A 16,634-nucleotide genomic window follows, 5' to 3' on the forward strand; every position below is an offset into this window, starting at 1 on the left:
ACACCAGAAATCTTTTGTGGCACCCATGGCAGAGACTCTCGGTGCTATGAAACCTCTCTTGGTTCTGTGGTATACTTCTCCGAACCCCTGTCTGCTCTCTGGGTTAGCTCAGTTGGCAGAACAAGGGACTTAATCTGAAGTTCATGTGTTCGAGACCCAGAATCAGCAAAAAATTGGACTAGATGACGCTTGTGCTCCCAACTATTCTATGATTCTAGCAATTATAGGAGTGGACTACTGCATTCATGTTTCACTAGTGGAAGCCCCTGGGTGGCCAGTTTAGGAAATAATGTTATCGGTTTTCCATCAATCTGATTCGACTGTTTTATCCACTGTCACAGTCTACTCTCATTTTTGTCCTTACCTCGAGTGCTGTCAGCAGGAAGTCGTACATGCCTCCTTCATTTGTCGGGTCCATCAGATCTCTGATCAGGTGGATTTCTGCTCCTAAATGTTGTATGCTGGATTGTGGAGGGGAAGGCGAGATTATTCTGTTAGAACAGCAAAGTCTTATGACATTTCAAAGACGTCCTAAAGCTTTCATGGGCCAGAGTTCATTTCGCCAGATGTATAAAGGCATCATCTTCATTTGTACATACTGTACAGTGGTATAGATGCAGGCAAAAAGTATTAGTGAGGTCAAAGCCAACGTCCTCGCCCCCTAAAAACAAAAAACAGACTGTTAATTAGGTTAAATGTGCCAAGGATAAAACATCCCAGCATTGTTAACCTAATTAATACCTGTAAAAAAGGGTAAAGGGACCCCTGACCATTAGGTCCAGTCGTGACCGACTTGGGTTGCGGCGCTCATCTCACTTTATTGGCCAAGGGAGCCGGCGTACAGCTTCCGGGTCATGTGGCCAGAATGACTAAGCCGCTTCTGGCAAAACCAGAGCAGCGAAAGGAAACACCGTTTACCTTCCCGCCAGAGCGGTACCTATTTATCTACTTGCACTTTGACGTGCTTTCGAAATGCTAGGTTGGCAGGAGCAGGGACCGAACAATGGGAGCTCACCCCATTGCAGGGATTCGAACCGCTGACCTTCTGATCAGCAAGTCCTAGGCTCTGTGGTTTAACCCACAGCGCCATACCTGTAGTGGAGTTCAAACCCATTATCTTGGTTTAGGCCAGGATTAAACATCTTGACAAGTTGCTACAGTGGATGCTCGGGTTGCAAACGTGATCCGTGCGGGATGCACGTTCGCAACCCACGTCTGCGCACACACGAGTTGTGATTCTGCGCTTCTGCGCATGCGCAAAGCGCAATTTAGTGCTTCTGCACATGCGCGACCACCGAAACCCAGAAGTAACCCGTTCCAGTACTTCTGAGTTTCAGCGGTCCGCAACCCAAAAAAAACGCAACCTGAAGCGGCTGTAACCTGAGGTATAACTGTATTTGGTTAGGGTGACCAAAAGCACAAGGAATCCTGCGTCTTTAATAGTTGCACAGAAGCCATAATTCTAGCAGGTATACATATAGCTTGCATTAACAGCCTCTCTTGGTTGCGTATAGTCACCATAAATTCAGGGGTATAACACTGATGCCAGAGAAAACAGCTGTGTTGAAGGGCTTCTTGGTAGAGGTGTTTGTTTGTGTGTGTATACAGACTCCAGTCAGCAGGCCAAATCCTGAGCAACAGCAGTACTTGTGTGCCACTTGGATAGGTGATCCACTTGGATCAGACCTCACCTGGAGTGCTGTGTCCAGTTCTGGCACCACAGTTCAAGAAGGACACTGACAAACTGGAACGTGTCCAGAGGAGGGCAACCAAAATGGTCAAAGGCCTGGAAACGATGCCTTATGAGGAACGGCTAAGGGAGCTGGGCATGTTTAGCCTGGAGAAGAGGAGGTTAAGGGGTGATATGATAGCCATGTTCAAATATATAAAAGGATGTCACATAGAGGAGGGAGAAAGGTTGTTTTCTGCTGCTCCAGAGAAGCGGACACGGAGCAATGGCTCCAAACTACAAGAAAGAAGATTCCACCTAAACATTAGGAAGAACTTCCTGACAGTAAGAGCTGTTTGACAGTGGAATTTGCTGCCAAGGAGTGTGGTGGAGTCTCCTTCTTTGGAGGTCTTTAAGCAGAGGCTTGACAACCATATGTCAGGAGTGCTCTGATGGTGTTTCCTGCTTGGCAGGGGGTTGGACTCGATGGCCCTTGTGGTCTCTTCCAACTCTATGATTCTATGATTCTAGGTGGGTGGGGCCACCTGTCAATCACCTGGTGTCACCATGACATCAGGTGACCCAAGTTCAAAAGAAACTTGAGCGCAGCCTAAGTTAGCTCTGAAGTTGTTGTTTTTTCCTTTCTCTTGTTCTTCCTATGAATGTGCAGCTTCAAACTGTGTCAGCACGCTTTGTAGCCTGACTTGAACTCAGTTCTCTGCACTTTAAGCACATCTTGAAATCTAATCAACTGAAAGCCCACTTTCAGCAGGGATCGACTGCGCACTTGCAAACTGGGAACTCGCAAGCAGATCTCAGCGGGACTTGCTGTCAGCACTGGTTAGTGCTGAGACGGGGAGCCCCGCTTTTAAGCAAGAACCGGCTCCACTTGGCAGCTCTTGTAACCAATCCCAGAAGGGCTTGCATTTGCTGCCAAATTTAAAAGGTACCACATGCAAGCCCCACTTGCCAAGAAACAAATCAGGAAAATGCTTTGCGGGTACAAACCATACTTTTAAAGGACCCTGCCCCCAAATAATAATAATAATAATAATAATAATAATAATAATAATAATAATAATAATAGTGTCAGATTAGTAGCTCTGAATGATAAGTTACAGTTCCCAGAGTTCTTGAGGGGAGGGGTGTGTTTTAACCATGATTATTGATTATTGTAGCTCGCTCTACGCAGGGCTGCCCTTGAAGCTGACCCAGAAACTCCAGCGGGTACAGAATAATAATAATAATAATAATAAATAATAATACGGTAATAATAATAATAATAATAATAATAATAATAATAATAATAATAATAATTAATAACAACAACAACAACAACAACAATTTATTATTTACACCCCACCCATCTGGCTGGGTTTCCCCAACCACTCTGGGCGGCTTCCAACAAAATATTAAAATACAGTAATGCATCAAACATTAAAAGCTTCCCTAAACAGGGCTGCCTTCAGATGCCTTCTAAAAGTCTGGTAGTTGTTGTTCTCATTGACATCTGGTGGGAGGGCGTTCCACAGGGTGGGTACCACCACCGAGAAAACCCTGTGCCTGGTTCCCCGTAACCTCATTTCTCGCAAGGAAGGAACCGCCAGAAGGCCCTCAGCACTGAACGATTGGGGTGGAGATGCTCCTTCAGGTATACAGGACTGAGGCCGTTTAGGGCTTTCAAGGTCAGCACCAACACTTTGAATTGTGCTCGGAAACGTACTGGGAGCCTATGTAGGTGTTTCAAGACCAGTGTTATATGGTCTCGGCGGCCGCTCCCAGTCACCAGTCTGGCTGCCGCAATCTGGATTAGTTGTAGTTTCCGGGTCACCTTCAAAGGTAGCCCCACATGGAGTGCATTGCAGTAGTCCAAGCAGGAAATAACTAGAGCATGCACCGCTCTGGCGAGACAGTCTGTGGGCAGGTAGGGTCTTAGCCTGCGTACCAGATGGAGCTGGTAAACAGCTGCCCTGGACACAGAACTGACCTGCGCCTCCATGGACAGCTGTGAGTCCAAAATGACTCCCAGGCTGCATACCTGGTCCTTCAGGGGCACAGTTACCCCATTCAGGACCAGGGAGTCCCCCACACCTTCCCCCTGTCTCCCCAAAAACAGTACTTCTGTCTTGTCTGGATTCAATCTCAATCTGTTAGCCGCCATCCATCCTCTTGAGCTACAGGGGAGGCAATTTCAAAAGTCTATATAAGAGCTTGCACACCAATGTTCTGGATCCCTTCCTCCTGCCTTAGGGGCGGTGGGCGGGGGGGGGGGGTGGTGAGCACCCTATTGCAACAGATTAATAAATATCAGGCTTACTAGCTGCTTTGCTTCTCAATATTCTCTGGTTGGCCTCTGTTATTTTTCTCCTACCGATAGAGAACCTACATAAGGACTCTATATGGGCTCTTGGGTACCCCATAAGGGAAAAGGAGCAGTTTTTTTCTTATAACACCCCCACCCCCAGCTGGGAAAAACCAGAAGAAATTTATGATGCTAAGCTCCAAAACAAACCAGCAACAACGGAACAGTTGCGGAGCTATTTATACTCCAATCTGCAGACACGGAAATGGACCCTCCTGAGGACCTGATCCAACCACATTGGAAAGGATGAGCAAGAAGGAGATCTGTTTTCCTTACCTTGCCCTCGTCACAACATACATCAGCAGTGGCAAGAGGTCGTCCATTGGCAGGCTATATTCCTTCTCCAGCACCCGGTTCACTGTCTTCTCAATTTCCTCGTATGTCTTTTGGAGGATGTCCAGTTTTTCCCGCGGGTCAACAGTAGTGCTGCAAAAAGGTGACGATCTGGTGAGTATCAACGTAAGCCCTAAAACACTCAAACCAGAAAGCATATGGAAATCCTTGGGGAGGCGGCCGCAAGGATACTTCTGGCTCAGAAACGGAAATCGCAGCAGATTCCAACACTGGAAGAATGGCTGACTAAGATGGTGGAATACGTAGAGTTAGCAAAGCTGACGAGGAAGATCCGGAATCAGCGTGACGAACTGATTCAAAAGGACTGGAGCAAATTCATATTCTATATGAAAGAACATTGTAAACATCTGAAAACGTTTGTAGCTTTGAGTTGAAATGTTTTGTAATGAGAATATAAGGAACTGATTTACATTTAACAAGGGGAAATATAATAATAAGAGAGAAGGTAAAACAGTGGTTATAGAAATGCTAAAAATAAAGCAAATATGTACAGAAGTCAGAAAGAGGGGCGGGAGGAGGTCGATGCTTGGATAGAGCGATGTTTAAGTTTATTGATTTATGTATGGAAATTGTGATTATGACAAAACTGAAAATGTAATAAAAATTATTATTATTATTTAAAAAAGGAAATCCTTGGGGAGGCGAGTGTGGGCTTAGTCCTCCTCGATTTGGATAGGGCCTATGATCCAGTGCCTTGGGAATCTCTGCTTTCCTTTTGGTGAATGAACAAGTTGCTAGTCCCTATGGAGGAATGGGGAACCTTTGTCAACCTGCAGTCATGCTGGCCAGGCTGGAGGGCAATAGGGTTGGGTGACGGCTTAGTTAAGAGAGTTAGACCAAAGTTCATGGCCCAACTCAGCTCATCGGAAGTTACTATTTCTCAACCGAACCCACCTCACAGGGTTGTTGTGAGAATAAGGAGGTGCAGAACTGTTATGTACTGAGTTGAATAGGATCCAAACTGCAGCTGTCGGATTGGTCCTAGAACAATAGGATCCAAAAGGCAGCAGTCTGATTGGTCCTAGAACAATGCAGCAGTATGATTGGTTGGCAGGAACCACCCAATCATGCTCCAGATAGAAGTGAATCCACAACCTGATTGGCTTACAGTAGAATTCCGGAATTAGCCAATCATGTGCAGCCCATTGTGTAAATAATGTATATAAAGCAGATACTTTGAGGGGACATTCATTCATTCCTCCTCACCACTATGAGCTGAATAAAGAGCATGAAATCACTTTGCGACTCTGAGTATATTTCAAGAACCATGCAAGCTGCCTCCAGCACCATGGAAGGAGGAAAAATAAAAATAAAATTGGTTAAAGCTGACCAAAAGTCCAGAGGTACCATTATTATTATTGCAGTCACGAAATTAAGAGACGCCTGCTTCTTGGGAGAAAAGCAATGACAAACCTAGACAGCATCTTAAAAAGCAAAGACATCACCTTGCCAACAAAGGTCCGTATAGTTAAAGCTATGGTTTTCCCAGTAGTGATGTATGGAAGTGAGAGCCGGACCATAAAGAAGGCTGATCGCCGAAGAATGGGTGCTTTTGAATTCTGGTGCTGGAGGAGACTCTGGAGAGTCCCATGGACTGCAAGAAGATCAAACCTCTTCATTCTGAAGGAAATCAGCCCTGAGTGCTCACTGGAAGGACAGATCCTGAAGCTAAGGCTCCAATGCTTTGGCCACCTCATGAGAAGAGAAGACTCCCTGGAAAAGACCCTGATGTTGGGAAAGATAGAGGGCACAAGGAGAAGGGGACGACAGAGGACGAGATGGTTGGACAGTGTTCTCGAAGCTACCAGCATGAGTTTGACCAAACTGCGGGAGGCAGTGGAAGACAGAAGTGCCTGGCATGCTCTGGTCCATGGGGTCACGAAGAGTCGGACACGACTAAATGACTAAACAACAACAACCATTATTATCAATTTATGATGATGGGATGGAAGGTTCGCAGGCTATGAAGGACTTGCTCACAAATTTATTGACAGCTGCACAAATTATGATAGCTAGGAAGTGGAAGGGGCAAGCAGAATACAAAATGGAAGAATGGTATAAAGATGTGTGAGATATAGCTGTTACCGATAAATTAACGTGCCATTCCAGTAAGACGGAGAATATGCAGGAGAAATGATTTTTGAGGCGATATGGAGGGTGTTTGTAGAATGTGTGCTGTTAAAACGGAAAGGGGTCAAACCATCGTAAGAGGTGTTGAAATTTTGGGAAGTTGGATAGTTACAATGGAATGGTCTCGATGGTGGGGTGCACATTTTTATTCTTATTCATTTATGATTATTACTTCGTCAGAAAAAGAAAGAAAATGTCAAGAAAAAGAAAGAGGAAAAAAGAAACAAATTTCTGCTGTTAAATCGGGTCCTCCCTGAAAGGGCACGTGTTGCGGTGAGACCTGGCAACCTTACCCTGTGTTGTGGGTGGGTACGTTTGGATAGCCACAACACCCAATTGGTGGGTCCCTTAATGCAGGGTACAATCAGGCCAATGGGACGCAAGCTAAACGGATCAAGGGACCTATATATACCTATGCACGTGACCCAGAGCTTCCTCTTTCGGTGCGTGCATCGGAACACCCGCCCACCTCTCTCTATATTTAGGGCTTGCGCGCTTGACCTTGCTATGCCGTCGTGTGTTGTCTGTCGATGGGACAGGGGCATGGCAGGAATTGCCCCACTTGGCTGATTGGCATGCCTGAGTCCAGGGGGGCATTTGGGTGGCAGAGATAGCCTGTTCCCAGCTTTCCACTTATCCAGGTGTTCACCCTTGGCTGACCTGTGCTGGTGCCCTGGGTCAGCGCTACCTGCAACGGTGCAGGGAGCTAGTCAAACCAGAGCCTATGCACCACTCACTTGCTGTAATCAATAAAGTTGTGGCCAAAAACCAAACCAAAATTTGAGTCTTGTCTGAATTTATTTAAGGGGGAGGTTTAAAGGTCTAAACACGCTATCATTTGCCCAATAATAAATGCTGGAAATGTAATGAAACTGAAGGTACTTTCTACCACCTTTGGTGGACGTGCCCAAGGATCAAGGCCTTCTGGGAAATGATCTATAATGAAATTAAGAAGGTTCTTAAGTGTACCTTTCATAAGAAACCAGAGGCCTTTCTCCTGGGCATGGTAGGTCAATTGGTGTCAAGGAAAGATAGGACGTTTTTTATGTATGCTACAACAGCAGCAAGAGTTCTTTTAGCAAAGTATTGGAAGACACAAGAACTACCCATGCTGGAAGAGTGGCAGACGAAGGTGATAGACTATATGGGACTGGCTGAGATGACTGGCAGAATCCGCGACCAAGGAAAAGAGACGGTGGAAGAAGATTGGAAGAAATTTAAAGTTTATCTTAAGAACTGTTGTAAAATCAATGAGTGCTAAAATGTCATGGGTAACGTAAAACAGAATTGCAGTGATAAATGATTGGGTAAGAGAAAAAGGATTAAAGAAAGTGAATCACAAGTAATTGAAATTAGGGGTTGCTGAAAAAGTTTAAAACAGGGATGCAGAAAAGGGAGGTATGGGGAAGTCGTTGAAATAAGGCTTAAGAAAAAGAGGTTATGAAATTATATGTGTCTATATGTTTGTTTGTCTATGTATTGTTAGTTGTAAAGTGTTTTAATTCATGTTGGAAAATCAATAAAAATTTATAAATAAAAAAAAATAAAGGTCTAAACACGCAACTATTTCTCCACTTAAAAAATAAATGGGTGGCAACTTACATCAGCTTCTGTAGACATTCAGTAGCAGAAAGAAAGCAGCGGTCTTTGACCAGTGATCGTCTCTAAAATACACACACACACACATATATAGAATTATTGCTGTTCCTATTTATTTATTATCCACTTGCACCTGGGACCTTGTGCTTGAAAAGCAGGTGTTCTGCTCCAGAGCTGTGGTCCCTTCCCACGCTTGGAAGTGAGGGAGCTTTCTTATGCTGAGCCCAGACCATTGGTCAACTAGCTCAATATTGCTTCAGACAGAATATCTCCCTGCCCTGCCCAGAGTTGCCACTGAGGACTGAGCTTGGGACCTTCTACGTCAGGCATAGGCAAACTCGGCCCTCCAGGTGTTTTGGGACTACAACTCCCATCACCCCTAGCTAACAGGACCAGTGGTCAGGGATGATGGGAGTTGTAGTCTCAAAACATCTGGAGGGCCGGGTTTGCCTGTCCCTGTACTACGTGCAAAAGATGTGTATTACTAGGAAATTGGAAAGCTCCTTTGTACCACCAGACCCTCTAAGTTATCTATATTAACTGGCTGCAGCTCAAGAAACCACAGAACTGAATTCCAAATATCACTGAATTTGTCAATAACAACAACAACAACAACAACAGCAACCAGAGCTTTTTTCTAAAAAAATGTTTAGGGGTACAGTGGTGCCTCGCAAGACGAAATTAATTCGTTCCGCAAGTTTTTTCTTCTTGCGAGTTTTTCGTCTTGCGAAGCACGGTTTCCCATAGGAATGCATTGAAAATCAATTAATGCGTTCCTATGGAGACCGCTTGCCAGGCTGGCGGTGCGGAGAAGGGCTTTTCTCCCCACCGCAAGCCTTCAGGACAGGTACGGGAACAGAGGGGAAGGCGCGCAGCGCTTCTCCTCTGTTCCCGGGGCTTGCGGTGGGAGGAGGGTTTTTCCTCCCCACCGCCAACATTCAGAACAGCATTCTGAATGTTGGCGGTGGGAAGGAAAACCCTCCTCCCACCGCAAGTCTTCAGGACAGCCATCCGAAGGCTGGCGCGGGGAGAAGGTCTCTCCGCCCCACCGCCAGCCTTCGGAGGAGGTCCGAGGACAGTGGGGAAGACGCGCTGCGCTTCCCCGCTGTCCTGGAGATTTCCCTATGGGCTTTCGTCTTGCGAAGGAAGCCCATAGGGAAATTTGTTTTGCGAAGCGCCTCCAAAACGGAAAACCCTTTCGTCTAGCGGGTTTTTCGTCTTGCAAGGCGTTCCTCTTGCGGGGCACCACTGTACTCTTATTTTCCTACTCATATTGAAAAACTGCCCCTCAATGAAGCCAAACGTAGATTCACAAAATGTTTAGGGGTATGCGCCCCCCCCCGCGTCCCCCCAGAAAAAAGCACTGATGATGATTATGATAATAACAACAATAAGAATTGATTTATTATTTGTACCCCGTCCATCTGGTTGGGTTTGCTGTTTTAGGGGTTGTTTTTAAAAGTCTGGAACGGATGAATCCATTTTGCACTACTTTCTATGGGAAAGCTCGCCTTGGTTTTAGAACGCTTTGGTTTCGGAATGGACTTCTGGAATGGATTAAGTTTGAGAACCAAGGTACCACTGTCTATGTGTGTGTGTGTGAGACCACAGAATTGACTCTGGTTCCTTCTCCCTGCAAGGCAGCTCCTTCTCCATTGAGCCACGCCTGTGCTACTCAAATGAGTTCTACACGAGGGATCTATTTCTACATTTTTTCAAGGTATCCTCTCGCTGTCATCTGCAGCGGTCCAGTCCCAGCTTACTGCATACGCAAACCAGAAGAGAACTGAGAGTAGACCTACCTGGTTACTTGTGAGCGTCAGATCTTTGAGGGGCCACAAATATCTGAAATGAGAAGAGGCCGGGGTCAAAGGGTGGAACAGGGATTTGCGTCTGGAGCAGCAAGGCTTGCTTGTGGGCTTCTGAAATATACTCAGAGTCGCAAAGTGATTTCATGCTCTTTATTCAGCTCATAGTGGTGAGGAGGAATGAATGAATGAAAGTCCCCTCAAAGTATCTGCTTTATATACATTATTTTCACAATGGGCTGCACATGATTGGCTAATTCCGGAATTCTACTGTAAGCCAATCAGGTTGTGGATTCACTTCTATCTGGAGCATGATTGGGTGGTTCCTGCCAACCAATCATACTGCTGCATTGTTGTAGGACCAATCAGACTGCTGCATTCTGAATCCTATTGTTCTAGGACCAATCAGACTGCTGCCTTTTGGATCCTATTGTTCTAGGACCAATCAGACTGCTGCAGTTTGGATCCTATTCAACTCAGTACATAACACCTTCCCAAAGGCATTGTGGGAAACAGGATAAGAACAAAACACAAGCCTTTTGGTATGAGCGAATGGCCAATCTAGTCCAGAATCCTGTTTTCACAGTGGCCAGCTAGATGCCTTGTAGGAAACTCTCTTGCAGTTTCCAACAACTGGGACTCAAAATCAATGCTGCTTCCAGCCGCAGATGCAGATTCTTCAACATCAACTTCGTTGGACTGGTCGTGTTGTGCAGATGACTGATTATCAACTTCCAAAGCAACTACTCTATTCCCAACTTAAAAATGGAAAGCGTAGTGCTGGTGGTCAACAAAAGAGGTTTAAAGACTGTCTCAAGGCAAATTTAAACACCAACAATTGGGAAACAATGGCCTGCGAGTGCTGCAATTGAATAATACAGTGATACCTTGGTTCTCAAATGCCTTGGTACTCAAACAACTTGGAACCCAAACACTGCAAACCCAGAAGTATGTGTTCCGGTTTGCAAACCTTTTCAGAAGCCAAACGCGCTCTGTTTTGAGTGTTACGCTTCCAATTTGAGTGTGACGCTGAGGTCTGTTTTTGCTATTTACAGTATTTTGCGTTTTTGTTTATGCAGCTCTTTTTTTAAAAAAAAATGTGACTGTGTGGAACCCAGTTCAGCTACTGATGGATTGACTGGGTGACTGCAGCACATTGTTTATTGCTTTCATTTTATGGATCCATGGTCTCGTTAGATAGTAGAATTCATGTTAAATTGCTGTTTTAGGGTTTGCTTTTAAAAGTCTGGAACGGATTAATCCCTTTTGCATTACTTTCTATGGGAAAGCGCACCTTGGTTTTGGAACGCTTTGGTTTTGGAACAGACTTCTGGAACGGATTAAGTTTGAGAACCAAGGTACCACTGTAGTGTTATCAGAAAGGGAGAAAAATAGCTGGCCACCACACACTTCCTCCAAGGGCACTGTTCTCTCCTTGCCAAACAAGGTGCCACTGTAATAATAATAATAATAATAATAATAATAATAATAATAATAATGATGATGATGATGATGATGATGATGTGGTACCTCAGGTTACAAACGCTTCAGGTTACAGACTCCGCTAACCCAGAAATAGTGCTTCAGGTTAAGAACTTTGCTTCAGAATGAGAACAGAAATCGTGCTCCAGCGGCAGCGGGAGGCCCCATTAGCTAAAGTGGTGCTTCAGGTTAAGAACAGTTTCAGGTTAAGAACGGACCTCCGGAACGAATGAAGTACTTAACCCGAGGTACCACTGTAATAATAATTTCAGTGTGTGGACAATACTGAGCTAGACTGACTGAGCAAAGATATGACGGGAAAGGGCTTTAGCTCAATGGTGGAACATCTGCTTTGCATGCAGAAGATAGAAAGGGAGGGAGAGAATTTCTACAGCATCCGCAACCACTCACTTTTGGACCTCCAGGAATTCAAGCAGCTTAACATCAGGAAACAGGCTCAGATCCACAATCCCTTGGCAATACAGGTCATCCTCTTTCTGGTGGTAAAGCATGTAGAGCATCGAGAGTTCTGGGTAGAAACACGGCAAGATGAGGGGCAGCACGAGGGCTGGTCCGTTGAGGTCACTGAGGCAGAGGAAGCAGAAAGGGAAGTTTGTACAAAGGACTGCAATCCAGAATACGGCAGCTAGACTGGTGACTGGGAGCGGCCGCCGAGACCACATAACACCGGTCTTGAAAGACCTACATTGGCTCCCAGCACATTTCTGAGCACAATTCAAAGTGTTGGTGCTGACCTGTAAGGCCCTAAATGGCCTTGGTCCAGTATATTTGAAGGAGGGTCTCCACCCCCATTGTTCTGCCCGGACACTGAGGTCCAGCGCCGAGGGCCTTCTGGCGGTTCCCTCCCTGCGAGAAGCCAAGTTACAGGGAACCAGGCAGAGGGCCTTCTCGGTAGTGGCCCCCGCCCTGTGGAACGCCCTCCCACCAGATGTCAAAGAGTAGAACAACTACCAGACTTTTAGAAGACATCTGAAGGCAGCCCTCATTAGGGAAGCTTTTAATGTTTAACAGACTACTGTATTTTAACACTCTGTTGAAAGCCGCCCAGAGTGGCTGGGGAAACCCAGCCAGATGGGTGGGGTATAAATAATAAATTATTATTATTATTATTATTATTATTATTATTATTATTATTCACAGAGTACCTTGTGCTTGGCGCTTGCTTTTCGCAAACCAGCCTTGGAAACAGAGCAGCGTATATAGGATTTTTTTTTTAAAAAAATGCAGTGTCTATTTTGTAAAATTTAGACACTGCTTGATTGAAAACGAAACCTCAAATTGGATTAATGCATTCAAATCAAGTAGCTGGGTCAGAATGGAGCCAACCGTTGAGGGTAGGTTAGTGGGAGAGGGTCTTTTCCTGTAGGATCATAGGGGCAGGGACCTGTTTTTGATCAGAATCCCCTGTTGCTAAGCACACCGTGGGCTTTGATGGAGCTCTAGAAGGAAAATAAAGTAGAATCTAAAAAGGTAAAGAACCCCTGACAGTTAATTCCAGTCGCAAACGACTCTGGGGTTGTGGTGCTCATCTCGCTCTATAGGCCAAGGGAGCCGGCGTTTGTCCGCAGACAGCTTGCGGGTCATGTGGCCAGCATGACTAAGCCGCTTCTGGCGAACCAGAGCAGCGCACGGAAATGCCGTTTACCTTCCCACTGGAGCGGTACCTATTGATCTACTTGCACTTTGACGTGCTTTCGAACTGCTAGGTTGGCAGGAGCTGGGACCGAGCAACGAGAGCTCACCCCATTGCGGGGATTTGAACCGCCGATCTTCTGATCGGCAAGCCCGAGAGGCTCAGTGGTTTAGACCACAGCGCCACCCTGCTCCCCAAAGTAGAATCTAATTGCAAATAAATAAATAGATTGCAATGCACTTTAAAATAGGACTAGGATGTAACCCACAATGGTGATAATTAATTGGGAGGGCAGGGGCTATGCCCATATTATAAGGGTTGTGGGTCAATGGTAGGGCATGGTCAAGGGTATCCTCAAGGGCATCCAATTAGGGCTGAAAAACCTGGCGAGCTGCTGCCAGCCAGTGTCGACAATACTGAACTAGCTGGACCAAGGATCTGAATCAGTGTGAAGCAACTTCCTGCATTCAAGAAGCAAGAAAACCATCTCGTGCCACTACCTGTCCTCCATGCCTCCAGCAGACGGTTGACCTTTGACCTCCAACGCAAGACGCAGCAAGCCCCTGAATGGCAAAAACAGCAAATAAAAGGAAATTAGGGCCACTTAAAATCAGTGGGTGCTCACAAGCCAGACAGGATTGCTGAACTCAAATGGTTCTAACAAATCTATCAGCTAGCTTCCTGCTATGTACAAGGGAATGTGCTTTGCTACTAGCTTACTTCCCTAGCTGGAATTAAGATTGCCGGAAAAAATATCAACAACCTCAGATATGCAGATGACACAACCTTGATGGCAGAAAGTGAGGAGAAATTAAAGAACCTTTTATTGAGGGTGAAAGAGGAGAGCGCAAAATATGGTCTGAAGCTCAACATCAAAAAAAGGAAGATCATGGCCACTGGTCCCATCACCTCCTGGCAAATAGAAGGGAAAGAAATGGAGGCAGTGAGAGATTTTACTTTCTTGGGCTCCGTGATCACTGCAGGTGGTGACAGCAGCCACGAAATTAAGAGACGCCTGCTTCTTGGGAGAAAAGCAATGACAAACCTAGACAGCATCTTAAAAAGCAGAGACATCACCTTGCCAACAAAGGTCCGTATAGTTAAAGCTATGGTTTTCCCAGTAGTGATGTATGGAAGTGAGAGCTGGACCATAAAGAAGGCTGATCGCCGAAGAATGGATGCTTTTGAATTATGGTGCTGGAGGAGACTCTTGAGAGTCCCATGGACTGCAAGAAGATCAAACCTCTCCATTCTGAAGGAAATCAGCCCTGAGTGCTCACTGGAAGGACAGATCCTGAAGCTGAGGCTCCAATACTTTGGTCACCTCAGGAGAAGAGAAGACTCCCTGGAAAAGACCCTTATGTTGGGAAAAATGGAGGGCACAAGGAGAAGGGGATGACAGAGGACGAGACGGTTGGATAGTGTTCTCAAATCTACCAGCATGAGTTTGACCAAACTGCAGGAGGCAGTGGAAGACAGGAGTGCCTGGCGTGCTCTGGTCCAGGGGGTCACGAAGAGTCGGACACGACTAAACGACTAAACAACAACACTAGCTCACTAGTGTGAGCGAGGAAGGAGAATATTTAATCAATATAGCCTCTCCTACTATCCTCAACATTCCCACCATTAGCTACCCGTGAAAAACTTTAAAGACTGGTCTGGTTTGCATCCAAGAATACTGGGAATTGCAGTTCACCAGCCAGGCTCTCCCAAGGGTGCCTCATTTCATACTCTCTCCTTCTGCCACCCAAGACTCAGCACCCATTGGCTACCGAGGACGCTCATTGGATTTGCTTCCTGTGAATTATTCTATTAAAGATTTCTTGTGCTTCTGCGAAACCCCAGGATTCCAATACTTCCTGGACCCTGTTTCTATCTTCACTAAACTCCTGCATTGGCTGTGACAGGAACCATTATCACTCCCTCTAAACGGCAACCATGTTCCAGGGCCCCATCATTACTTATCTGCATATTGATACTGAAATACTTTATTGTCACTTGTACAACTTGTATATAGTGAGATTACACGAGCACCCCCCCACTCAGCTCTCTTAGTCTTAATTCCCCTCGTTTACTGTTGCACACCCACCAAACCCGAAAGTCAGTTGCCCTGTTGTTATCTTTTCATTCAGCAGTCTAACAGAGCAGGATAGAAGCTGTTCTTTACCCTGTTGGTGCGACTAATCGTGCTTCTATATCTTCTGCCCGAGGGCAGGAGATCAAGAAAGTGCCGGCCAGCGTGTGAATCATCCCTGAGAATTTTCCTCACTCTCCTGAGGCAACGTTCTTCCGCTATTTCATCCAGCGGATTCATGGGACAGCCCATAATATCTTGTGCTGTATTCACCACCCTCTGTAGGCACTTCCTATCAGATGATGTCAAACCAGCGTCCCACACTGTGATGCAGTAGGAAAGGACACTTTCTATTGTGGACCGGTAGAAGGAGATCATCAAATGTTGTTTGACATCGTTCTTCTGCAATACTCTGAGGAGATGGAGTCTCTGTTGGGCTTTCTTAACCTCCTGGGTTGTATTTATTTTCCAAGTAAGGTCTTCACTGAGATAAACTCCTAGGAATTTAAAGGAAGAGACTCTCTCCACATATACAAAAGCCCTGGGGGTTTGGATTTCACTAGCACATCCTTGAAAAGAATTCCCTGGCAAAATTTGCTGCAAGGTAAGCTATGTAAGAGGTCACCTGCAAGGTGGATCCTCTTTGAGTTTCTCGGAGCAAAAACGACCATCCCAGAGGGGCGCCACAGCGTGCAAATACGTACTGGTAGAATTCCCAAATCTTCTTTGCGTAATGCTTGACCTCCTCTTGCGCCATGCTGAGAAGATGCTTGTTTGCTCCAATTCCAGAGTAGCTGGCTTGGAACGCCAACGTCAGAGCCTTCAGGAATTTCCCCAGCGGGTGCAGAGAAGATTGCAGCGCCTGCAAAAGCGATGGGAAAACACAGCCTCTTCAGATTCAAGGCAAGACTCAGCTATTGGGAACTGATTTACAGTCGTACCTCTGGTTGCGAACGGGATCCGTTCCGGAGCCCCGTTCGCAACATGAGCAGAATGCAACCTGCATCTGCGGGTCACGATTCGCTGCTTCTGCGCATGCACATGACATCATTTTGAGCATCTGCACATGCGCGAGCGGCGAAACCCGGAAGTAACCCTTTCTGGTACTTCCAGGTTGCCGCAGGACGCAACCTGAAAAGACGTAACCTGAACCAAACGTAACAAGAGGTATGACTGTACAATGAAATGAAAAACATGTTTAAGACGTTTGTTAAAAAAAACCCCAGAAGCCTTTTTGTTAGGTATTACAGGACAGGACTTGCCAAAAGACTGGAAGAAGTTTTTCATGCATGCTACAACAGCGGCTAGGATCTTGCTAGCCCAAAAATGGAAAGATGAAAAGACACGAAAGAAGAGTGCCAAGCAAAACTTATGGAATATACGAAAATGGAGAAGCTTATGAGTAAACTTACAGATAAGGACAATAGAGACTTTAAAAAGATTGGGAACCGTTTATTTGTACATACAGAAATATTGTAAAAAAGTGGACTCCCTAGCAGGGT

The 16,634-nt window shown here is 45.7% G+C and overlaps 1 protein-coding gene across 3 annotated transcripts in view; it reads right to left on the minus strand.

Annotated features, from left to right (window-relative positions):
* Positions 1-16,634, minus strand: part of ALS2CL (ALS2 C-terminal like) — a 78,478-nt gene that overhangs the window by 2,087 nt on the left and 59,757 nt on the right. For all 3 annotated transcript variants that reach the window (XM_083579360.1, XM_083579359.1, XM_083579358.1), the window contains exons 19-25: positions 15,837-15,994; positions 13,559-13,621; positions 11,816-11,989; positions 9,917-9,959; positions 8,118-8,179; positions 4,308-4,457; positions 365-461 (exon numbers count right to left, since the gene is read on the minus strand). In XM_083579360.1, the coding sequence (XP_083435486.1) occupies positions 365-461; positions 4,308-4,457; positions 8,118-8,179; positions 9,917-9,959; positions 11,816-11,989; positions 13,559-13,621; positions 15,837-15,994 (747 nt within the window). The remainder of the gene's footprint in view (positions 1-364; positions 462-4,307; positions 4,458-8,117; positions 8,180-9,916; positions 9,960-11,815; positions 11,990-13,558; positions 13,622-15,836; positions 15,995-16,634) is intronic.

This window comes from Podarcis filfolensis (genome assembly GCF_964270895.1).
Source record: "Podarcis filfolensis genome assembly, chromosome: 12".
NCBI classification, from domain to species: domain Eukaryota; kingdom Metazoa; phylum Chordata; class Lepidosauria; order Squamata; family Lacertidae; genus Podarcis; species Podarcis filfolensis.